Genomic DNA, 26637 nt, shown 5'->3' on the forward strand with positions numbered 1-26637 from the left:
TACCAACCGGGAGACTTGGGGTACATTATTTATCTTCTCTAGGCTTCTGTTTCTTTATCTGTAAAACTGGGCTAATACTTGTTGTGAGTGTTAAGTAAGCTAAACACATAAAGAACTTAGTATAGTGCTCAGCACACTATAGAAAGTTCTCAGTAATTGGTAACCATTATTGCTGTGGTTGTAAATTTTTCTCATTCATTTGTTCAGTAATATTTATTGAATTCCTATTACATGCTAGGCACTGGAGCTATAGAGAAAGGGGTCTAGTCCCTGTGTTAAAGAAGATCATAGTCTAGTTAGGAAAATATACAGGGAAAGAGAAAGTAATAATGATGTGAGATGAGAAATACATACAATGAGCCACCAAAATTGACATTGGACCTAGATTTACTGATATGGAAAGATATCCATAAAATATTGTTAAATAAAAAATAGATAAAAACCCATTTTTATTACATGTTCTATTATTTTTCCTCTAAGCAATGCTGAGCACCTGAAATACTTCAAGTACATGGTAGGTACTGGGAATACAGAGGTGAGTAAGACAGACATATATATGGAGTTTGTAAATTTGGTGGTGGGGAAACTGGTACTGAACACATAATTCCAAGTAGGATGCCTGCTATGAAGTAGATGTAAGAAATGCTATACCAGCTTTTCCAGAGCTAAACTAGATTAGAAAATCACTTCTCTGAAAATGTAACGTTTAAACTGAGATTTGAATGATAAATACAAGGTACTTCCATGAAGCGCTGGAGTAAAAGTGTTCACAGCGGAGCGAATAGAATGACAAACTCTAAGGTGGACAGAGCATGGTATGTACAAAGAGGTGAGAACTCCAATGTGGCATGAGGAGGAAGAGGTGGGGAGAGTGGCATATAGTAAGTATGGAAAGGTAAGTAGCGACCAGATCTTTCCTGGCTTTTACAGGTTATAGTAAGGGTATAAAATCTTTCCCTAAAGGCAATATGAAATTTTAAAAGACTGTTAAGGAAAGGAAAGGTTTGAATAATCTATAGTTTAAAAAAGATCATTGCCTGCATTGTGGAAAGTAAGAAGGGGCACAAACCACATAAGGAGGAGGATATATAGCAAAATGTGTTCACTTGTGGGCACAAAGTGAATATCTGGGATAGTAACAGATTTGACTAATTTGATTCTCTTTAAACTTGTTTTCTATATTTTTCTGAAAATTTCACAATGGATCAGTATCATTTTTTTAATAGTAAAAATCAATAAAACATATATTAAGAATGCTAATACAATATAATAGGTGCTATAGCTAAGGCAAGTACAGATTAGGAAGGACACCTAATCTAGACTAAAGGAGAACACCTACCTAGAAAAGGTGAAAGATGAATTAACTGCTGAGGGATGAGTAGTTCAGCCAGACTAAGAAAGGGAAAAGAGATCTTCTTAATAAAAAGCAGAGCATTTATAAAGATATGTTGATTAAAGGGAAGGTAGATCAGAGTGCAAAGTATGCCATGACCAATGATGTGGCTGAAGAGGCAGGCAGGGGAAAGGCATTAGATATTATGCTAATAAATTTAAAATTTATTCTTCAAATGGTAAATAGTAATTGAAGAAATTTTAGCAAGAGAGTGACATGGTGAGATTGGCATTTGAGAATGATCATCCTAGCAAGTGGGATAATGTACTGCATGAGAACAAGATCAGATACAGAAAGACCAATTCAGAGTTTGACTCATGTATTCAATAATAATAGTACCAAATGCCTCATAGGTAATAACTATTAGATCAGGCATTGGAGAAACAGTGGTAAACAAGGGAGCTCCAAGGTGCAGAATGGCTCATCAAGAATGTTTCTTCTACTTCCAAGAAAGCAAGTTAATGACATTGTATAGTACATGCTCTTAACAAAAGATCATTTTTCCCCCTTTCTTCTTTTAAAATAAGATATTTTATTATAGGTACTCTGTCTTTGGTGTGTTTTTATTTGTCCTTCTGAATCCACTGTCCATCCTTCACCTCTCTCTACCTTATTCTTATTCTTCTCTATGCCTTATTCTTATTCTACCTTTGTCCTGGGAGGCAGACCTGTTTAGACAACATTAATAGATTCTTACATCTTCTGACTTCCATTTAGTTTCAGCCAATAGGGAGGCATAGCAGTAGATCAGGGACGTGGTAAAGGATGAGGTAAGGGTACTTACCTCCTGGCTCCCTCCCTGCAAGTTTGCCTTCTGTGTCCTTCAACTGAAGGTCACTGCTCATCTCAACCCAAATCACTCTATGTGACTCTTTCTCTCCTTTGACTTCTGGCCTAGGGGCTACAGCTTAGCTGCTACAAAATCTTGGGTTCCTGCATTATACCTTACAATTCCCCCACATCCACACCTTAGAAAATAGTCCCTTTATAAACAATCCTCCCTGAAAATAATCTATTTATTTGTGCCATCTATTTCTTCTTGGGACCCTGATTGAGAGAAGAATGAATTCATTGTCTAATCCATGACTGATATTTTGAAACTTCACAGTAGAGTCTGACTCAGCTGTACTGAGGGATATCGTACAGAAAGCTTGGACTTGAAGAACACTGAGCTCAAAACATTGCATGAGGGAGGGTCTAAAATACATGACTTTATGTAGTTTCCCATTGGGCAGGAGGTGGGCGTTTTTGGTGGCACGTGAATTATGCTTGGTGAAGACATTTTTAGAGCTATAAGCATGTCTCTGGATATGTGATAAGCAATGGAAGAATAGACAGTAGTGAATATCCACTATGGTTCTATTTTATGCCAGTAATTTTTCTTTTAATCTTATATTCATAAAATATTCTGGATTAGGACACTTGCTAATTCAGCAAGACTTTTATTAGAACAAAAGAGTATGATAGGACATAAATTTACCTGTCTGGGGACTTCCCTGGTGGCACAGTGGTTGAGAATCCATCTGACAATGCAGGGGACAGGGGTTCGAGCCCTGGTCCGGGAAGATCCCACATGCCACAGAGCAACTAAGCCCGTGTGCCACAACTACTGAACCTGCACTCTAGAGCCCACAAGCCACAACTACTGAGCCTGTGTGCTGCAACTACTGGAGCCCGCACGCCTAGAGCCTGTGCTCCACAACAAGAGACGCCACTGCAATGAGAAACCCGCGCACCGCAATGAAGAGTAGCCCCAGCTCGCTGCAACTACAGAAAGTCCACATGCAGCAATGAAGACCCAACACAGCCAAAAATAAATAAATAAATAAATAAATACATTTATAAAAAATAAAAAAAATACCTGTCTGTGCATGAAATCCAAAATGATATGAGTAATTGAGATTTTGACAACACTCACCTTAAATTAAGGCAAGTAACTGGGGAATTAGCACAGATGCATTCAAATTTAGTAGAACACAAATATTTGCAATATTTATGGTTTAATCATGTTCTTTTTATCATGATATGGTATTTGATATGACTATTGAAGTGACTATTCATATTTGAACTATTGTCCCTTTTCACATTTTCTTCACCCATACTAGGAGTCCTTAATAATGAATAAGAATGTTAGGGTTAAAAGAGAAATTATTGTCTAGTCTCTTTAGATAATCCTAATCCTAATCTCGTAATACAATATCCTTTTTGAAAAGATTGCATCCAGTCAAAGAATAATTGCTTAAGATGACATATCAAGCTTAAATAACCCTAAATGGGACCTTCTCAATACCTGTCTTTCCCTACAATAAGCAGAGTTTCTTGAGAGGTCACTATTTTCTGACCCTTCTGAATGATGCATGAGTATACCAGGAAGACAGTCATAACAAACCTCTTGACACTGAGCCCTACCTTTTCCTGCAGCTCAGTGGGAAGGAACTTTGCATAGCATCCTATATGAGGTGGCAAAATTGTTCTAGTATTGGGTTATAGTAATCTTTTCCCTGATTAAGAGTGGAAAAGAAAACAGTACCATGTAAAACTTCCCATGGATTCACAAGAAAGAACTGCTATCTTGGTGTCAAACCTTGAACTTAGATAAAATGGTTTTGAACATTGTTGCTATCTTATTATAGTGGTCATTCAATGGAGGGGTCGTCCTGCCTTCAGAAAGGGTACTGATATTTAGATCATGTCCTTAATGGATTCATTGATAAAGAACTTCATGCATTTGATAGTACAAGAAGATTGCAATTAAACTTTGGAGATGTTGGAAAGGTATAAGTGCACAATAGAATACTGTATGGGTATTCAAAATGATGCTATAGAAATGAATTTGTTGACATGGGCAGATGTTCATGATATATATACTTAAGTAGACAAAAAGACTAAACTGAATGAGTTAGGATGGTTTTGCCAGCAAGTAACAGAACATCCAACTCAAAATGAGTTGAAAATGATGTACTTATTATTATAATTATTAGCTGTGTTAATCCAATTGATCTAGTCCAGAGATAGGGCAGGCTTTACGGTTGGCTGATTCAGTAACCTAACAATGTTATCAAGGAAACTACAATAGGCAGAGCTTGTTTCTCTTTGCTCTATCACTCAAAATATCTGCTTTATCCTCCAGCTAGTTCCCCAAATAACTGTAAGATGGATTCCAGATGCCATTTGGTATAACTACTTGATTCCTCATTAACACTCAGATGGAGAAGAAGAGAATGGCTGACTATCACTTGCTGTAAAGACTGAAGAGGAACCTTTTTAGAAGTCTCTAGCAACCACTTCCTCATTTATCATTGGCTAGAATTGCATCATATTCAGATTTCTAAGCTCATAGTTGGCAAGGGGAATGTGACTCTCTTTAGAGTAGTCAGGCTCACTCACTGAGCTAATATCAGTTTCCCAAACCAGAGTATTGCCATTCAATAGAGTAAAGGTGAAATGCATTTGGAGAGTCAAATACAGTTTTAAAAATATCTATCTATCTAATAGATAAAAATATCTATCTAATCTATCTATCTATTCAAAGATAGAATCTTTGAATAGAATAGAAAATTAATCCCACAGTATGATAGCATTGGGCAATGGAATTACATTTCTTTTACATTTTTTTCCTTTTCCTTACCTGTATGTAATAGTCTTCTATAACTAAGCATGCACTGTTGTTGTCTCTTTAACCTTTTACTATGGAAAATTTCAAGTCAATCCCAAAATAAAGGAAATAGTATAATGAACCCTCAAGTATCCATCACCTAGCTTCAACAGTTATCAACTTGTGACAAATCTTGTTTTATGCATTGTTTTTGTAGTAAGAAAAAAGTTGATTTTAGTTAAAAAGATGTTAAGATCTAGTCACCTACTTATTTTCTCTAATCCATAGAATTCACCTTTATGCAAATCAGTAAGATTAAGCTAAGGATAGCCCCATATTGTTCTTACCAGGTGCCTGAGATACTTCTCAAATTGTGCCCAGTGTATTTCTTTGAAAGTTTGGTTTTGCTCAGCTTCTTAGCCTGCCTATGCTTCTCAGAAATTTGTGCTGCAGTATCCCCAATATTAAGCGGAAAAACACATGACTCTAGGAACTTGGTATCAAAATAAAGTGGCTCACTTGAAAGCATAGAGTTGTTTTGAAATTTCATTTTTACTTTTAAAATCCGTGAAAATGTGCATTTTAGTCTATGTTTAATAGAAATAGAATGTTCTAAATTACTCACCGTTGAAGAAATTTGATACTGTAGGGAGATGGTCCACGTTGGTCTTATGGCTTCCTGTCTTCCGAGGCACCCTGACAAATACCCCTGTGAACACAAGGTCCCCAGTTTGAGAGGCACAGCCTTTTGAGAGGCGCAGGCTTTTTTTTTTGCATTTCAGACCCTGATTCTTCCCTTTGACTTTTGTTTCCTTGCCTTTGAAACCCCATTCTTTTTAAGGACTTCGGAATTCAGTGTTCTTGCTTTTCTCCACTGCAGACCTCCTCAGTTAGTGTACCCTACCCTGGGGACTAATCCTTAGTTGTCAGGCCTACTGACTCATCTTGGCCAGGTCTGGCCCAGTACCCTGCAGGAAGATCTTGGACCCACAAAAACACAAGGTTGAAGATATGTGTTCGTTTAACAGATCTTTATTGAGTGCCAACTATGTGTCTGGCACTTAGGTCGGCCTTGGGAATAGTGTAGTTAAAAGAAAAGACAGTTCACTGTCATTAGGGACACAGGAATATGCAGACAATTATAAAATGGGCTGAGAAGAAGTGCACATAACATGAAGTATAGCATCCTATGAAGCTCAGAGCAGGGCTCCTTAAGTGGCTCAGGAATGTCTTCCAAGAATGTGATGCAGTTTAACGAGAGGGGAGACAAGGAAGGAGTGGCTTGGTGGTAATTTTCTATATTTGAATGAAAACTTACTCAGGTTCAACCACACAGAACGGTTTCTTAGAAGTAAAGGGATAATCAAAAGTGGCATTCAGTATGGGAAATTGTTTCCAGGGCTCCTTTTACACTGATCCAGAAAGAAGGGACTAGCACAAAGACTTTGATTACTTAAGGGGAGAAATTAGAAAAAACAATTGTATTCCTTTCAGACTGAACTTTTTGGTCAACATCTTACAAGTGTATTGTGTATTTTATTCGAGTCTCAGTGCTATTTACTCATGCTGTTTCTTCTTCCCGGAATGAATTTTCTTTGTATCTTGGTGAAACCTTAATCACTGGTGAGTCTTTGGCCTTCTACAAAATCTCTGCCAAGCAGAATCAGTTGCTTCATTCTCTTTCCCCTTAACCCTTTGTTTCATACCACAGGTGGAGCTTCCATCCCTATCTGCCTCTCCTCCCACGCCTTCCTGCTTGCAAAAAGCAATTAATCATTCTACCTTCTAACTTCAGAGCTCTGTATAGTATTTAAATATAATAAATGTTTTAAAGAAATTTGTGTATTAAACTGATTAAAATTTAGTTTAATTTTCATAGTCAACTGATTATTTTGATTACTCTATCATTAAGACTATACTCTCTCGGTATTCAAAAATTTTGTTTATTTTTCCTTTCTTGTTTCTCAACAAAAGAATGAGGTAGTGGTGGTGACGTTGGCATTTGTTCTGAAATCATCTTGATTAGGTGAATAGGATGTGAGACTGATTTCTCACTGAGTAATTCAGAAACAAACACACCCAAGCAATGGTGAACTCCTCTAAGGTGGAGATAGAGGGATAGGCTTGTCCACGCAGTTAATCAGGGCTGAGGAATGGAGTTGAATGAGAAAACAAATGAAGAAAGGCCTGTGCCTACCCTTTCCATGCTCTTCTACAGATGTATAGTCCTGCACCTCAAGTTACTTAAGCAAAAGACTGTCTTATATTTTTTATTTATTTGTTTATTTATTTATTTATTTATTTGGCTGTGTTGGGTCTTCGTTTCTGTGCGAGGGCTTTCTCCAGTTGCAGCGAGCGGGGGCCACTCTTCATCGCGGTGCGCGGGCCTCTCACTGCCGCGGCCTCTCCCGCTGGGGAGCACAGGCTCCAGATGCGCAGGCTCAGTAGTTGTGGTTCACGGGCCCAGTTGCCCGCGGGCCCAGTTGCTCTGCGGCATGTGGGATCCTCTCAGACCAGGGCTCGAACCCGTGTGCCCTGCGTTGGCAGGCAGATTCTCAACCACTGCGCCACCAGGGAAGCCCCCTGTCTTATATTTTGACTTTTTCTTTTCCACTGTTAGCCCTCCTTTCTCTTCCATTTCAGGTATATATCAGACACAAAAATGCTGTAGAGTGACTCTTGGTACTGGATGTTCCTCCTTAAATCTTTTTCAGACCATGAAAAAATGGCATAGCAGTTCTGACAGCCTGTTCAGGTGTTCTATTTTTAATAATTTGTATCTCATACTTCCACATGTTCCACACAGAGGGCAGATCTCATTATCACTTGTGTATTTTGTTATAACTTTATTAGGCCCAAACAGAGCCACTGATAGGTAGGAAAACATATTACTGTAATAAATTAGGATTTGGGATGGTGACAGGAAGTTGTGGCTTTCAGAGACCAAAATAGCCTTGTTTGTGATCTTAGAGGAAAACCAAGAGTTGTTCACTTAGGGCCAGTTTTAAACAAGCAGAACATCGTATTTTACAACAGTATTTCTGGTAATTTTGCAAATGCTTTTGAGTGATCCTGCTGTACTAGGCACTGTGTTAGATGCTTTGCAGAATAAAAGATGAATAAAACAAAGTTATTTCCTTAAAAGAGACTGCAGTATCAGTTAACCTTTCCCTTCACTGTAATCAAAATCATTTGTAACTTCCAAAGACAGACATATGTGCCAAACACAACCTGCTAGAACTTATTTAAATAGCTATTCTAGGTTCCACAGTTCAAGTTCAATTAATTTAGCATCACTTAACCTCATTTAATTTGGACACTTCTAGTATTAGAAAATATCTTCTATACTATCATCCATCAAATTATTAATATTGTTAAATATCTTCTCCTATCTCTTTTTTAGAAGGAGGCTTACATAAAACTATAGGTAAATTTTAAAAAGAAACCAACTAGGACTTTTTATCTTTGGATGTTGAATAGTGAACTCCTCCTCTAAGGCAATTTAGATAATTTACATATACATGTATATGTATTTATATATATATTCTCCTTATGATTAGCCTTATAGATTCAAAAATGGCAGTACTTTTGGTCTTGAATTTAATGACTTATCAAACATAACTTAAAGCTGGAAAACCACCAATCTAGAAGGTAAAAGTGTACTATTAAATTATGGTAGTTAACTCAGCCTATAAACTAGAACTAGACTGATTTGGCTCAAATCCAAGATTAGACACCAGTGTGTCACCTAGGTTAAGTTACATAAGTCCTGTCAACACAACCAAAAATAAACAAGTGGGACTATATCAAGCTAAAAAGCTTTTGCACAGCAGAAGAAACAATCAATAGAGTTAAAAGGCATGAGAGAAAATATTTTCAAACCATTTATCTGATACAGGGTTAACCTTCAAAATACATAAGGAACTCCTACAACTCAAAAGCAAAAACACTAGTAACCTGATTATAAAAATGGGCTAAGTATTTGAATACACATTTCTCTAAAGACATACAAATGGCCAACAGATATACAAGAAAAAACATCACTAATCATCAGGGAAAAGCAAATCAAAACCACAATGAGATATTACCTCACACCTGTCTGGATGGCTATTACAAGAGCAAAAGACATTGGTTAGAATGTGAGGAAATTGGAACTCTGTGCACTGTTGTGAGAATGCAAAATGTTACAGCTGCTATGGAAAAAAGTATGAGGTTCCTCAAAACATCAAAAATAAAACTACCACATGACCCAGCAATCCCATTTCTGGGTATTTATTCAAAAGAATTAAAATCAGGGTCCCAAAGAGATATCAGCACTCTCATATTCATTGCAGCACTATTCACAGAAACCAAGACATGGAAACAACCTAAGTGTCCATAGTCAGATGAATGGGCAAAGCAAAAGTGGTATATAAATACAACTGAATACTATTCACCCTTAAAAAAGAAGGAAATTCTGAAATGTGTGACAGCATGGGTGAACCTTAAGGACATGATGCTAAGTAAAATAATTCAGTCACGGAAAGACAAATACTTTATTATTCCAATTATATGAGGACTCTAAAATAGTCAAATTCATAGAATCAAAGAGAATAGTGCTTTCCAGGGGCTTGGGGATATAAGAAGTTACTAATCAAGGAGCATAAAGTTTCAGTTAAACAGATGAATAGTCTCTAGAGATGTGCTGTACAATATTGTAGCTAGAGTCAACAATAATGTATTATACATTTAAAAATTTATTAAGAGGTAATATCTCACATTAAGTGTTCTTACCTTAATAAAATACAATTTCAAAAAATTGCATAAATCTTTGTATCTCAGTACCCTTGTCTGCAAAATGGAGATGGTAATAATGCCTATTTTATAGGGTTGTTGTGAAGATTAAATCAATAAATGTGTGAAGTCCTTAGAAGAGGCTATGGAACAGGTAAACACTCCATAATTGTTACCTGTTACTATTTTTACTTGAGTGTGAGGGCCTGCTCCCTAATTATACCAGTAGTCTCCTACTGTGACACAAAGACATTGGGTACAAAAAAAATCCTCAATAAATAATTCATCCAACAAGTATTATTTTTTTAACATCTTTATTGGAGTATAATTGCTTTACAGTGTTGTGTTAGTTTCTGCTGTATAACAAAGTGAATCAGCTATATGCATACATATATCCCCATATCCCCTCCCTCTTGCATCTCCCTGCCTCCCACCCTCCCTATCCCACTCCTTTAGGTGGTTGCAAAGCACCGAGCTGATCTCCCTGTGCTATGCGGCTGCTTCCCACTAGCTATCTATTTTACATTTGGTAGTGTATATATGTCAACGCTACTCTCCCACTTTGTCCCAGAATACCCTTCCAGTCCCTGTGTCCTAAAGTCCATTCTCTACATCTGTGTGTTTATTCCTGTCCTGCCCCTAGGTTCATCAGAACCACTTTTTTTTTTTTAGATTCCGTATATATGTGTTAGCATACGGTAGCTGTTTTTCTCTTTCTGACTTACTTCACTCTGTATCACAGTCTCTAGGTCCATCCACCTCACTACAAATAACTCAATTTCGTTGCTTTTTATGGCTGAGTAATATTCCACTGTATATATGTGTCACAACTTTTTTTTTTAAACATCTTTATTAGAGTATAATTGCTTTACAATGGTGTGTCAGTTTCTGCTTTATAACAAAGTGAATCAGTTATACATATACATATGTCCCCATAACTCTTCCCTCTTGCATCTCCCTCCCTCCCACCCTCTCTATCCCACCCCTCTAGGTGGTCACAAAGCACCGAGCTGATCTCCCTGTGCTATGTGGCTGCTTCCCACTAGCTATCTATTCTATGTTTGGTAGTGTATATATGTCCATGCCACTCTCTCACCTTGTCCCAGCTTACCCTTCCCCCTCCCTGTATCCTCAAGTCCATTCTCTAGTAAGTCGGCATCTTTATTCCCGTCTTGCCCCTAGGTTCTTCTGACCATTTTCTTTTTTTTTTTTTAATTCCATATATATGTGTTAGCATATGGTATTTGTTTTTCTCTTTCTGACTTACTTCACTCTGTATGACAGTCTCTAGGTCCATCCACCTCACTACAAATAACTCAGTTTCGTTCCTTTTTATGGCTGAGTAACATTCCATTGTATATATGTGCCACATCTTCTTTATTCATTCATCTGTCGATGGACACTTAGGTGGCTTCCATGTCCTGGCTATTGGAAATAGAGCTGCAATGAACATTGTGGTACATGACTCTTTTTTTTTTTTTTTAATTTAATTAATTAATTAATTAATTTTTGGCTGTGTTGGGTCTTCGTTTCTGTGCAAGGGCTTTCTCTAGTTGGGGCAAGTGGGGGCCACTCTTCATCGCGGTGTGCGGGCCTCTCACTTTCGTGGCCTCTCTTGTTGCAGAGCACAGGCTCCAGACGCGCAGGCTCAGCAGTTGTAGCTCATGGGCCTAGTTGCTCCACAGCATGTGGGATCTTCCCAGACCAGGGCTCGAACCTGTGTCCCCTGAATTGGCAGGCAGATTCTCAACCACTGTGCCACCAGGGAAGCCCCATGACTCTTTTTGAATTATGCTTTTCTCAGGGTATATGCCCAGTAGTGGGATTACTGGATTGTATGGTAGTTCTATTTTTAGTTCTTTAAGGAACCTCCATACTGTTTTCCATAGTGGCTGTATCAATTTACATTCCCACCAACAGTGCAAGAGGGTTCCCTTTTCTCCACACCCTCTCCAGCATTTATTGTTTGTAGATGTTTTTGATGATGGCCATTCTGATCAGTGTGAGGTGATACCTCATTGTAGTTTTGATTTGCATTTCTCTAATGATAAGTGATGTTGAGCATCTTTTCACGTGTTTGTTGGCAATCTGCATACCTTCTTTGGAGAAATGTCTATTTAGGTCTTCTGCCCATTTTTGGATTGGGTTGTTTGTTTTTTTCTTATTGAACTGCATGAGCTGCTTGTATATTTTGGAGATTAATCCTTTGTCAGCTGCTTCATTTGCAAATATTTTCTCCCATTCTGAGGGTTATCTTTTCGTCTTTTTTACGGTTTCCTTTCTTGTGCAAAAGCTTTTAAGTTTTATTAGGTCCCATTTGTCTCTAGGAGGTGGGTCAAAAAGGATCTTGCTGTAATTTATGTCATAGAGTGTTTTGCCCATGTTTTCCTCTGAGTTTTACAGTGTCTGGCCTTAGATCTAGGCCTTTAATCCATTTTGAGTTTATTTTTGTGTATGATGTTAGGAAGTGTTCTAATTTCATTCTTTTACATGTAGCTGTTCAGTTTTCCCAGCACCACTTACGAAGAGGCTGTCTTTTCTCCATTTTATACTCTTGCCTCCTTTATCAAAGATAACGTGACCATAGGTGTGTGGGTTTATGTCTGGGCTTTCTATCCTGTTCCATTGATCTATATTTCTGTTTTTGTACCAGTACCATACTGTCTTGATTACTGTAGCTTTGTAGTATAGTCTGAAGTCTGGGAGCCTGATTCCTCTAGCTCCGTTTTTCTTTCTCAGGATTGCTTTGGCTATTTGGGGTCTTTTGTGTTTCCATACAAATTTTGAAATTTTTTGTTCTAGTTCTGTGAAAAATGCCATTGGTAGCTTGATAGGGATTGCATTGAATCTGTAGATTGCTTTGGGTAGTATAGTCATTTTCACAAAGTTGATTCTTCCAATCCAAGAACATGGTATATCTCTCCATCTGTTTGTATCATCTTTAATTTCTTTCATCAGTGTCTTAAAGTTTTCTGCATATAAGTCTTTTGTCTCCTTAGGTAGGTTTATTCCTAGGTATTTTATTCTTTTTGTTGCAATGGTAAATGGGAGTGTTTCCTTAATTTCTCTTTCAGATTTTTCATCATTAGTGTATAGGAATGCACGAGATTTGTGTGCATTAATTTTGTATGCTGCTACTCTACCAAATACATTGATTAGCTCTAGCAGTTTTTTCGTAGCATCTTTAGGATTCTCTGTGTATAGTATCATTTCATCTGCAAACAGTGACAGTTTTACTTCTTCTTTTCCAATTTGGCTTCCTTTTATTTCTTTTTCTTCTCTGATTGCTGTGGCTAAAACTTCCAAAACTATGTTGAATAACAGTGGTGAGAGTGGGCAACCTTGTTTTGTTCCTGATCTTAGAGGAAATGGTTTCAATTTTTCACCATTGAGAATGATGTTGGCTGTGGGTTTGTTATATATGGCCTTTATTATGTTGAGTTAGGTTCTCTCTGTGCCCATTTTCTAGAGAGTTTTTATCATAAATGGGTGTTGAATTTTGTCAAAACCTTTTTCTGCATCTATTGAGATTATCAGATGGTTTTTATCCTTCATTTTGTTAACATGGTGTATCACATTGATTGACTTGCATATATTGAAGAATCCTTGCATTCCTGAGATAAATCCCACTTGATCATGGTGTATGATCCTTTTAATGTGCTGCTGTATTCTGTTTGCTAGTATTTTGTTGAGGATTTTTGCATCTATGTTCATCAGAGATATTGGCCTGTAGTTTTCTTTTTTTGTGACATCTTTGTCTGGTTTTGGTATCAGGGTGATGGTGGCCTCGTAGAATGCATTTTGGAGTGTTCCTCCCTCTGCTATATTTTAGAAGCCTTTGAGAAGAATAGGTGTTAGCTCTTCTCTAACTGTTTGATAGAATTCACCTGTGAAGCCATTGGATCCTGGGCTTTTGTTTATTGGAAGATTTTTAATCACAGTTTCAATTTCAGTGCTTGTGATTGGTCTGTTTATATTTTCTATTTCTTCCTAGTTCAGTCTCGGAAGTTGTGGTTTTCTAAGAATTTGTCCATTTCTTCCAGGTTGTCCATTTTATTGGCTTATAGTTGCTTGTAGTAATCTCTCATCCTTTGCATTTCTGCAGTGTAAGTTGTTACTTCTCCTTTTTCATTTCTAATTCTGTTGATTTGAGTCTTCTCCCGTTTTTTCTTAGGCTAAAATTAGTCTGGCTAATATTTTTATCTCCTCAAAGAACTAGCTTTCAGTTTTATTGATCTTTGCTATTGTTTCTTTCATTTCTTTTTCATTTATTTCTGATCTGATCTTTATGATTTCTTTCCAATGCTAATTTTGGGTTTTTTTTGTTGTTGTTCTTCTTCTTTCTCTAATTGCTTTAGGTGTAAGGTTAGGATGTTTATTTGAGATTTTTCTTGTTTCTTGAGGTAGGATTGTATTGCTATAAGCTTCCCTCTTAAAACTGCCTTTGCTGCATCCCATAGGTTTTGGATCATTGTGTTTTTGTTGTCATTTGTTTCTAGGTATTTTTTGATTTCCTCTTTGATTTCTTCAGTGATCTCTTGGTTATTTAGTAGCGTGTTGTTTAGTCTCCATGTTTTTATTTCTTACAGTTTTTTTCCTGTCATTGATATCTAGTCTCATAGCATTGTTGTCGGAAAAGATACTTGATACAATTTCAATTTTCTTAAATTTGCCAAGGCTTGATCTGTGACCCAAGATGTGGTCTATCCTGGAGAATGTTCCATGAGCACTTGAAAAGAAAGTGTATTCTGTTGTTTTTGGATCGAATGTCCTATAAATATCAATTAAGCCCATCTTGTTTAATGTGTCATTTAAAGCTTGTGTTTCCTTACTTATGTTCATTTTGGATGATCTGTCCATTGGTGAAAGTGGGGTGTTAAAGTCCCCTACTATTACTCTGTTACTGTCGATTTCCCCTTTTATGGCTGTTAGCATTTGCCTTATGTATTGAGGTACTCCTATGTTGGGTTCATATATATTTATAATTGTTATATCTTCTTCTTGGATTGATCCCTTGATCATTATGTAGTGTCCTTTTTGTCTCTTGTAATAGTCTTTATTTTAAAGTCTATTTTTTGTGATATGAGAATTGTTACGCCAGCTTTCTTTTGATTTCCATTTGCATGGAATATCTTTTTCCATCCCCTCACTTTCAGTCTGTATATGTCCCTAGGTCTGAAGTGGGTCTCTTGTAGACAGCATATGTATGCTCTTGTTTTTGTATCCATTCAGCCAGTCTATGTCTTTTGGTTGGAGCATTTAATTATTCATATGTATGTTCCTATTCCCATTTTCTTAATTGTTTTGGGTTTGTTATTGTAGGTCTTTTCCTTCTCTTGTGTTTCCTGCCTAGAGAAGTTCCTTTAGCATTTTTTGTAAAGCTGCTTTGGTGGTGCTGAATTCTCTTAACTTTTGCTTATCTGTAAAGGTTTTAATTTCTCTGTCAAATCTGAATGAGATCCTTACTGGGTAGAGTAATCTTGGTTGTAGCTTTTTCCTTTTCATCACTTTAAATATGCCCTGCCACTCCCTTCTGGCTTGCAGAGTTTCTGCTGAAAGATCAGCTGTTAACCTTATGGGGATTCCCTTGTGTGTTATTTGTTGCTTTTCCCTTGTTGCTTTCAATATTTTTTCTTTGTATTTAATTTTTGATAGTTTGGTTAATCTGTGTCTTGGCGTGTTTCTCTTTGGGTTTACTCTGTATGGTACTCTCTGTGTTTCCTGGACTTGATTGACTATTTCCTTTCCCATGTTAGGGAAATTTTCAACTATAATCTCTTCAAATATCTTCTCAGACCCTTTCTTTTTCTCTTCTTCCTCTGGTACCCCTATAATTCGAATGTTGGTGCATTTAATGTTGTCCCAGAGGTCTCTGAGACTGTCCTCAATTCTTTTCATTCTTTTTTCTTTATTCTGCTCCCTGGCAGTTATTTCCACCATTTTATCTTCCAGCTACCTTATCTGTTCTTGTGCCTCAGTTATTCTGTTATTGATTCCTTCTAGAATATTTTTAATTTCAGAAATTGTGTTGCTCATCACTGTTTATTTGCTCTTTAGTTCTTCTAGATCCTTGTTAAATGTTTCTTGTATTTTCTCCATTCTTTTTCCAAGATTTGGATCATCTTTACTATCATTACTATGAATTCTTTTTCAGGTAGTTTGCCTATTTCGTCTTCATTTATTTGGTCTTATAGGTTTTTACCTTGCTCCTTCATCTGTAACAAATTTTTTTGTCCTTTCATTTTTTTTTTTGATGGGTGGTGCTGTATTCCTGTCTTACTGGTTGTCTCGCCTGAGACCTCCACCACTGGAGTTTGTAGGCAGTTGGATAGAGCTGGGTCTTGGTGTTGAGATGAGGACCTCTGGGAGGTCCAATTGATATTTCCTGGGATCTGAGGTTCTCTGTTAGTCCAGCAGTTTGGACTCAGAGCTCCCACCCCAGGAGCTCAAGCCTGACCTCTGGCCTGGGAACCAAGATCCTGCAAGCTGGTCATTGGAGGTTCCTCCCATCCACTTAGGTGTCTGTGGTCCCCTACTGGTGCCTGGTAGGTGCCCTAGTTGTCCAACAAGTATTTGAGTGCTTATGTTTCAGGTGCTCTGTAGGTCCTAGGGATAGAGTCAAAGAGAACAAGATAAAGATTTCAGCTTAAGGGCTTTCATTCTAATGAAGGAAATTGACAATAAAAAAGAAACATCTATATATAAATAATTTTAACAATTAATAAGTACTTTGAAGAAAAGGCAGGCTAATGGGATGAGGAGTGATGGGGGATATTAATGGGACAGACTGTTTCAGATGGAATGGTCAGGACTCTTTTGAGGAGATGATATTTGAGCATAGATATGAGTCAAGTGAGAGAGTAAGTGCTAGGAAAATCAATGAGAAGAAAATTCTAGAAAGTGGGAACAGCAAATATAAAGGCCATGAGGCAGATCTGAATTCAGGGGTTCAAGAGCAAACAGAAGGCCCATCTAGTATTTGGAAATGAGGTAGGAGTAGCCAAATAATTTTGGATTAATAATAGATATATTCACTGAATCAACAAAAATGATGGAACATTATGATAAAAAATACCTCAAGAAGTATAAAATCTTATAGAAATTAGGGGATATACTAGATATATTTGTAAACAAGATTTTAGCTTGTTGAGTAGGACTTTTTCTGTTGCTTATAATTGAAAAGAACAGCTAAGTAATACCCTTCCTATGAAAACCTCCAAAGAGATGCCAAAAATTGGGGTCAGTCACTGCCCTCCACCAAGGGTAGGCACACTGTGAGGTAAAATAACCTGCTCTCCTAACAACAACCAGCACTCAACTCCTCATATGTATAAAGAGAAAACTAGGGAGAAGAGTGGTAAGAGCCAGCAACTCCTGAAGATCACAGACCTCAGAGGAAAAGGTTTCTCCTCTTCCCAAGGGAAGAAAAGAGATTATTCTCTTCTCTTCCTGAAGCCAAATGATGGCAGCCCATTGGGAGAATCATGTGTAATGAATGTCTGTGTGTCTCTGCAAGAAGCAAGAGAGGTCAACCTGGAGCTGCTATGGCAGAGCCCTGTTGTGAAAGTCTTCTTGGGGAAGTTAAGCATTTGCCATCTGATGTTTAAGCACCACCTGTGAACCAAAGACAGCTGCTCACTTCTAGTCTTCAGATTTTTGAAGAGGAGGAGCTCACTACATTAGCTCACATTAACAGGGAAGTAAGGGACTATGGTCTGGAGTTTGTTCCTGAGAGGGAATACATAGCCCCCTCTAACCCATGCTGGTGTTCTGTGGCTCTTGGAGGGTTCAGAAGATGATGTCAGTGGTTACCTTGACTATATTTGAAGCAGCATAGAGGAAAAGAAAGGGGCAGGATAGCTGCTCAGTGAGGCGAGGGAGTCAGGAGCAGAACCGGTGTCAAAGCCCAAAGTGGACATGGTTACCTTTCCCTGAGGGATTCCTCAGTGATTGGGAGGCTAGGATAAAGCTGAACACCAACCAAAGAAAACTAAGCACATCATCAGCAAAGAACTCTCGATAACAGAATCTATTAGCAGTAGACAAAACTGGACTGAACCAGAGAAAGACCTGGGATGCTTTCCCACACCGACACATAGCTGATTATGTAAAATTTCTACTACCCTATCTCCCTTGTCCGACCCCAAGCTAGAAGAAATAAGCAGTGAGGAGGAGGAGCCAGACCTCCTTCCAACTTCTCTACTCCAAGCAGCCAGCATCATAGTTTATGCCTGTGTTAAGGGGAAAAGGAGGTGATCGTATTTATATCAGATTCACTATTGAAGTTTTACACTAGACAAAGGTTTAAAATTAGACTATAATTAATAGAAAATGATCGTATGTACCAAGATTTCTTTAAGGAATATGAAAAGGAGATTTGGCACATCATGGATAGATGCTTTTATTGGAATAAAGATTAACCTATTTTGCATTTATGCACCTATTGAGATACATTATACAATTCATCAAACTATGAGACATAATAATACAAACTACACAGGAGCTAATAAGGAGTCAAAGTGCACTAATCTAAAATCATAGTCTCATGGGGTTTTATGTTATTTAAAAGTAAAGTTTCCTCTAGCTCCTCAGTTTTGATAAAGTATCGATATTGTCAATTGCCTCTTTGGTGTAACAAAGTAAATTAATCTTCCCTCAATCAGCAATGCATAATCCTAACTCTCCAGGCCTTTGTCAAGGATATGAACTCAGAATCTCCTTTTCTGTTCTTATAAAGGTCTTCTGAGAGAAGTGATATTTAGGAATGTTCATCTAAGGAACATAGTATCCCTAGTTAAGGTAATTCAAGTTCTACCTTTGGATCAAGCTAGACCAAAAAGTTTTTTCTTTTCTATAATGAGAATTGTCTAAGTTTCTGTTGTTATCCTTACTGCCAGGAAGTTCAAAGCCAAATTGCCAGCTCTATCAAAGCAAGTATAAACAATATAGAGAGATAGGATACTTGCATTGGTAGTTTTTCTTGAATTTGATCCTTATTTTATCAATATATTTATACATCTTGGGGTGTCTACTTGCAAAGAGGTAGAGTGTAGATAAATAAATTTAATTCATATCTCAGGAAGAGTCTGTTCAGAAGACTGAAAGGTGATCCCTCAACATGAAATTGATAAATCTTAAAAAATGTTTTTTAAAGACTAATTTAAAAAAAATGTTTTAAAATTAAAATGTGTCCAAAAATGTTATCCTCATTCACTCACTAGTTTAACAACATTAACTAGTCTATATTGTATATCCCAATACATTAAACAATAAAAAGATTGTTTTAGCATTGTTATTGTCTGTTAATTGTAAAAACCATGTCTCTGGTTTTTGCTATATGTATCACTATGTATTGTAAAGCTTAGCAGATCCTCATGTCAATGGCCAGGAAAACTATCCCTAGCATCATGGAGATAGTTATAGCAGGTGCAAAACATCTTATAGAGGACTTTTTGTTTTTCATTTTATAACACTTTATTTGATTAAAAATTTGCCTTTTCTGTGTACACTGGAATGCTTTATTCCCTATGTATTTTACAGAGTTACAATCTCTCATTTTAAATATTACCCCAAAAGTAATTTCAGAAAAAAAAAGGTTTTGTGAAACTAAACTTGACTTTTAAAAAACCATATGGACAAACAACTCTCAAACAAAACTGGATTAATAATATTTCTTGCCTGTTTAACTACATGATAGATTTCTTGTCCCTGTCCCCTTTCTCAAAAAAAAAAGAAACATCATGTGGAAACTAAGCTAGAGAAAAGATTCTTCCCTAAGGCAGTTAAGGGAAAGGGAAGGGCCAGAAATTTCTTTGGCAAACAATTCTATCCATAGCCATTTGTGTGTAACTGTTTTGCTTCAAGTACAGTACACTGTTGGGAGGGAAGGTGAGATGTTGTTCAGAGTGGGAGTGGTACTCTCCAACCAGCTGAAGTGCAGGAAGTCATCTACAGTCATCTACAGCCTCTTCCCCATGCTTGCGGCTGCATCTCGGAATCAACTCTGCCAACCCTATGAGTGCAATACCAGGTTAAAAGCCAATGCTAGTTTGGCTGAGATAGTCTCTTCCACTGCAAAACAATGGATAAGATGGGACTGCGAAACAACCACTACATGATGACACTCAATAAAAAAGGTTTAGGGGAGATAAAAAAAGGATTTCAGAGACAGGGACAGATAGACTGGTGAAAAACAAATCACATTTCTGCTAAGAAAATTAGATAAAGGAGAGTGACAGAATGGTGATAGCTTGTTCTTCAGAGGAGCTCTGCATGATCTCTTTTTGCTGAAATAGAGGCCAAAGGTTAATTAATTATATTAATGCTTTTTGTTTTCTCAGCTTAAACAAACTAAGGTGCATGGGTACCTTCAAAACAATACATGATAAGGGGAAATGGATCCACAAATGACAATATAGCTATGTTTACTCTGATAACTAGCTCATTCACTAGTTTAACATTGGTCTGTTTGTCACATACAACCCAATAAACTGGCCAATGAAAGGATCGCTTTAGCATTACAGAGACATAATCTAGGTATAACTTTGAGGGTTTCCGTAAATTAATCAGATTACTATCCTTAAGCATCCATGCATTGATATTATCAGGCATAAAAGAACTTGGTTCAAGCCAGGGGGCTTGAACCATCCATGACTAGCCACACTGGCACTATACCTCTTTAGCATATTCATCCTTGTGGCCATCAGATGCTTCATTGCTATGACATTGCTAAATATGTAAAGAACTATGGAATAGTTTGTTGGCTGGTAAAAATGCCTGTGGTCTACTTGCTCTTTTACTAGTTATGCAATGTGACATATCTACCGTGGGTTTCTAAGAGACTCGAATCCACAAATATATTCCTCCTGACTCTGCTTCCACATTGCACAGAAGGACACAGGGAAGACAGATTGTCCTATCTCAGACACAAAGAGGTGGATAACTCTGAATACATTTTCTTCACACCATAGTTTAGGGCAAAGGATTGCAGAGTAAAATTTATGATTTCAGAAAAACAGTGTAAAGAAAATAAATATTTGAATGAAAGACAAGTTTTTGCTCTAAGATACTTTTTTTTTCCTGCTTAGAGATCAATTAATTTAAAACTGATTGGCTTTGTTTTTGTAACCCATAACTCTAAGAATGACTTTTTTTTCTTTTTCTTTAATTTTGAATTTTATTTAATTAATTTTTTTATACAGCAGGTTCTTATTAGTCATCAATTTTATACACATCAGTGTATACATGTCAATCCCAATCGCCCAATTCAGCACACCACCATCCCCACCCCCCCATGGCTTTCCCCCTTTGGTGTCCATACATTTGTTCTCTACATCTGTGTCTCAACCTCTGCCCTGCAAACCGGTTCATCTGTACCATTTCCCTAGGCTCCACATACATGCGTTAATATACGATATTTGTTTTTCTCTTTCTGACTTACTTCACTCTGTATGACAGTCTCTAGGTCCATTCACGTCTCAACAAATGACTCAATTTCGTTCCTTTTTATGGCTGAGTAATATTCCATTGTATATATGTACCACTTCTTCTTTATCCATTCGTCTGTCGATGGGCATTTAGGTTGCTTCCATGACCTGGCTATTGTAAATAGTGCTGCAATGAACATTGCGGTGCATGTGTCTTTTTGCATTATGGTTTTCTCAGGGTATATGCCCAGTAGTGGGATTGCTGGATCATATGGTAATTCTATTTTTAGTTTTTTAAGGAACCTCCATACTGTTCTCCATAGTGGCTGTATCAATTTACATTCCCACCAATGGTGCAACAGGGTTCCCTTTTCTACACACCCTCTCCAGCATTTGTTGTTTGCAGATTTTCTGATGATGCCCATTCTAACTGGTGTGAGGTGATACCTCATTGTAGTTTTGATTTGCATTTCTCTAATAATTAGGGATGTTGAGCAGCTTTTCATGTGCTTCTTGGCCATCAGTATGTCTTCTTTGGAGAAATGTCTATTTAGGTCTTCTGCCCATTTTTGGATTGGGTTGTTTGTTTCTTTAATATTGAGCTGCATGAGCTGTTTATATATTTTGGAGATTAATCCTTTGTCCGTTGATTCGTTTGCAAATATTTTCTCCCATTCTGAGGGTTGTCTTTTCGTCTTGTTTATAGTTTCCTTTGCTGTGCAAAAGCTTTGAAGTTTCATTAGGTCCCATTTGTTTATTTTTGTTTTTATTTCCATTACTCTAGGAGGTGGATCCAATATGATCTTGCTGTGATTTATGTCAAAGAGTGTGCTTCCTATGTTTTCCTCTAAGAGTTTTATAGTGTCTGGTCTTACATTTAGGTCTCGAGTCCATTTTGAGTTTATTTTTGTGTATGGTGTTAGGGAGTGTTCTAATTTCTAAGAATGACTATTAAAGAAATACCTTGAGTGCATGAAAGGCTCCATTCAGTGGATAATTTTGTATAATGTTTCATTCCTCCTTCTTTCCCTGTTATTCTTCAAATTTATATTAAAAGGTAAGTAATATCATGAAATTTGATAACACACACTGTTAATGCTCTTTGCGTAGGGTGAATGAAGGCCTTCCACTCATCCTCTATTTACATATCCTTAGTCTCTGGTTTTCTGGTTTTCTATAATTTCTAGCTTATATTCATAGGGTTTTAAAAAAAATCCATGAAAGCCCTCTCATTCTTTTCATTTACATGTTCAGGTATACATAAACTTAAGTAATAGGACCATAGGAAGGATTTATTTGAGTTTGGAGTCTGGATTTTGGTAAAGAGAAAGAGTCATGGGGTTCTGTTAAAATGAGTCCGACAAGTCTTGGCCCAAAGTCACTGAGGAAGAATATGTCTTCCTTTGAAAGCAAGAGTATAATCAATATTTTCATAAAATATTAATATGAAGTAGAATATAGTATGTCAAGCCAGTATTAACATTTCATTAATGAGGATTTCATTTTTTAAAGGCTATGTAACAAGAACAGATTAATCTCATAACCTGGAAGTTTTTACTTCATTATTGTTTCTTCTTTGTTTCTGGCTAAATTGTACTTTCAAGTGAGTAGACAGAAACATGATACTATATACTGAATAACTTCAAGTAAATATCCATGCTGTTCTTCAGTGTTAAGTGATCTCTTGTCTAGAATAAAAAGGGTAGATGTGATGCTCTCTCTAGTCCCAAGTACAGTGTGCGCCAACGTAGAGGTTTCTTGAGTTACTGTTAGAGAATGATTCCAATTCTTGGCAGCCTAATCCCACACTTCAGTATGGATCCCAACTTCTACATCTGTTCAGATGAGCCATTGGCTAAATGCATCTGTTCAGATGAACCATTGGTTAAATGGCTGTGTAGCAGTATTCAACAGTATTTATTTGTCTTCTTTATGGTGATTTTTAGGACTGGTCACACATACCCCCTTCCTCCTTCATTCCCTCTCTCTTTTCCATGCATATTTTTGAGAGCCCATATGTCTTAGGAATAAAGTTACTGTCTGTTAAGAATTCACAGTCTACTGGGGTTGAGATAAAAATAAAAAATTCTAGTACAATATGGTAAGTGTTATGATACCATGAGAACACAGAGGAGAAACACCTAATCTAGTTTATGGGGATTAGGGGAGGCAATTTAAAGATTATACTTGACACAAATACACAGATATTTGCATATCCATGTGTCAGCACACATTTTAAAAAACTAGGTTATTATCATTTCAGAAATAAGGTAGTAATGCCTCAGTGTTGGCTGATATGCCTGTCTCTACCATAGTAAAAGAAACACACTCTTAATTGGGGGTTAATATTTGCAAACTACTTCACTTTTCTACTAGAATGGTGGCACATAATTTTGAGATATTAATGCTTTTCTAATCTCTGTTGTATTTTCAACAGCTGACTTATAGTAAATACCAAAATAAAGTTTTTATAATATGCATGGTAGAGTGGAAAGCATGTCAGATTAGTTTAAAAAAAAATAGATGTTAGTCCTATATAGAGGAAGTAACTATGTGATTTTGACCAATTTAACTTAATTAAACCTCAGTTTCTTCATTGGAAACATGAAGAAGCTGAGCAAGATGATTTAAAAATTTTTTTTTCTATATTTAAACATCTGACTTTTATTGAAAAAAATCTGGTTTATATTAACATTTTGAAATCATTATAATAATGATCTGAAGACAATAGATTTTAAGTTCCCACTCCTAGGAAGTGCTTATATTATTTATGTTCTCTCCCTTCCTATAAAATTTGACTTTATCTTACTAGTCACACAGTTCCCATCACACTAGCCAAGACCCGTCAGACTGGTTCTAGTTAAATCATCAGTGACTTCTTTCTTCACCTCAGTCTAGCCTACAAAGCTGCTGATAGAGCCTGGATACACACACTTGATGGCAGACCTCGGTCTCCACAGGATCATTCCTTTCTGGTCAGCAATGTATCGGTGAGTTTTCTTCTCTTTTCCTTTGTCTTAAGTTAACTTGTTTTAAATGGCATGAACCACACCAAGGAATGTGTAGATCTCCAATTTATATTTGTTTAATGTGGAAAAATACTTTTGATATTTAACATGAAATTATGTCAAGAAATAGGTTTCTCTTCTTTCTATACTAGTGTTCCCTGTCCTCTTGTGTCCCATCCCAAATGTTTATGTACTTTCAGAAGAGCTCAACAAAAGATAAAGGCACATGGTGTTTGACTACTGTCTTTTAGTTTGTTTTGTTTTGAGAAAAATAGAATGTGTTTTTAGCTTGGGTTTTATTTGTCCCAAGTTATATTATATTATATTATATTATATTATATTATATTATATTATATTATATTATATTATATTATATATTATATTTAATACTCAAAATTATACATGAGAAAAAAATCTAAAACCATGAAGATAAAACTTACACCTCTTCCAGTAAGTAAGTAGTATAAACTAAAAAAATTATATATGTTTTAAAAGAACAAGAAACAATTTAAGAAGACAATGTGATTAAATTATTATAGTTGGAGTTTTAAAATAAATCCAATGATGTACCTGGCCACAATCAACTTCTCTAATAGAGAAGTCATAATTATTCTGAGGTTGTTTTCTTTAAAAGTTAGAAACTAAACAGTAATAAGATTTCAGTGTACCAGTTTGGGCTCTGAAAATAATTTTATCTTCATGTTAAAAATTCATTTTCTCTGATTGAGATATTGGCATGCTCTTTTTTATTAATTTCTGTTTTGAGAAGAAAACAGTTTGAAAAGTATAAAGCTTCTAATGGAATCTTAATAGTGAAAAACACTCAGGCTCTGTAGTTGCTAGGAAGAAAGTTCTACATAGTCCTCATGAGAAATTTAATACTCTCTATATTTGTTGATGAATCAACTAAGAGCTACAGACATCACAAATTAAATCAGACTTTTCAAGGCTTCTTGCCTTCTGCAAGTACTTCTCTATAATCCATGAAGGTTTTGTGTCCTACCCTTTTTACCTGGATTATCTTTAAGAACATTACTATAGAAAACAGTGCTTTTATTTAAACATATAATTTCTATCAAACTCAAGATTCTAAATTGATTTCAGGCTTTGTCTATGCTAAATCTGAGTGAGTCTGGAGTTTCTTTAGGGGAGTTATAATTCAGAGGTATTGGAAAGAATTTTTCTGAGTATAGTCTCTAATTTGAAGCAAAGATGTTTTCAGTCTTGCTTCAGAGTAGATGGAAGATACCTTTCAAGGAAAAACAAACAAACAAAAAACTCCTTCCTGATCTAAAAATTGTATACAAAGTGGAGCATATCAATGTTTGAGTCGGCCTAGGAGATGTTCAGAGAATGGGCTAGAGTGAAAAGGGATTAAATTTATTAGCACATTTGCTGGAATAAGTGTACCAACAAGAATGCTTTGAAAAAAGAGGTATATTGAGATATATAGGCAATTCCTTTCTAAGGCCATTTGCTCATAACTGGGAAGGCATATCAGAAACAGGTGGAGAGTTTTATCAAATGGCATGTTCCTTCCTCTTTGACCAAATTTTTGATAGCCCCTTCCTCACTCCACCTGTTCTAAATGAAAACCACTATGTTAGAATTTAAAGTTAGAAGAAATTTGGACCAGGTAAACATTGTTCTTCAGATGCTATCGTTTTCTCCAAACTCTGATTTTATACTATCCTTTGAATATGAAGAAATCAACACATTAATTTTATAAAAACACATACAACAGAAGGTTAAAGAAGACTTTTTCAGGTATAAGTTTATAGGGAAGAGATTTGAGAAGAGAAGAATATATTTATTAAATACATTTATTATTGATGGGAATGTCTGCCAACTGTATTCACCAGCAACCATTGACAACCAGCAACCACTGACAGCAGACCAAGTTTGTAGACATTAATATCTACATATGTTTAGATAGATGAAGGTAAACTGAGTAATATTCAAATGAAACAAAATGGACAACTATAATTTTTACTTGGTAGGGTAAGCATTATCTCTCAACATGTGACCCATGGACCCCCTCCATTAGATTCACTGGGTACTTATTAAAAACAGAAAAGTCCAGTTCTCATCCAAGAAATTCCCATGAATCTCTGGTTGAGGCACGGGAATTGTATTAAAAGTTACACAAGGTAATTCTTATTTACTGTACAGTTTGAGAAGAACTGATACAGTACAAAGCCATAAAAAAAAGGAACTTGTAAGATAGAAAGAAATTAAAGCAGAAATGAAATATGTCAGTTTTTGAAGTGGTAGCTCTTTGTTTTATTTAAACTGGTATAATTATACCTCAATGGGAGGTGTTCTCTCGCAGTTTACCTTTTCCTCCAAGGGAGAAGAGTAGTCATTTATGCAACATAATGATGATTAAGGAAAAGAGGATAATTTCAGAATGTCTGGAAAACTGAAGGGAGGATACAGACA

The 26637-nt window shown here is 36.4% G+C and overlaps 1 protein-coding gene across 3 annotated transcripts in view; it reads left to right on the plus strand.

Moving 5' to 3' along the window:
- The first annotated feature begins 21565 nt into the window (after positions 1-21565).
- The window catches only part of TMPRSS11E (transmembrane serine protease 11E), a 51978-nt gene continuing 46906 nt past the window's right edge, over positions 21566-26637 (plus strand). For 2 of the 3 annotated variants that reach the window (XM_082390257.1, XM_082390256.1), the window contains exon 1: positions 21566-24177. Coding sequence is in view for 2 of the 3 variants with exons in the window: in XM_082390256.1 (XP_082246382.1) it covers positions 24125-24177 (53 nt within the window). In the remaining variant the exon portion in view is untranslated. The remainder of the gene's footprint in view (positions 24178-26637) is intronic. The other variant, XM_082390258.1, reaches the window with a different exon arrangement.

Source organism: Balaenoptera borealis, assembly GCF_965194805.1.
Source record: "Balaenoptera borealis genome assembly, chromosome: 4".
Taxonomy (NCBI): Eukaryota; Metazoa; Chordata; class Mammalia; order Artiodactyla; family Balaenopteridae; genus Balaenoptera; species Balaenoptera borealis.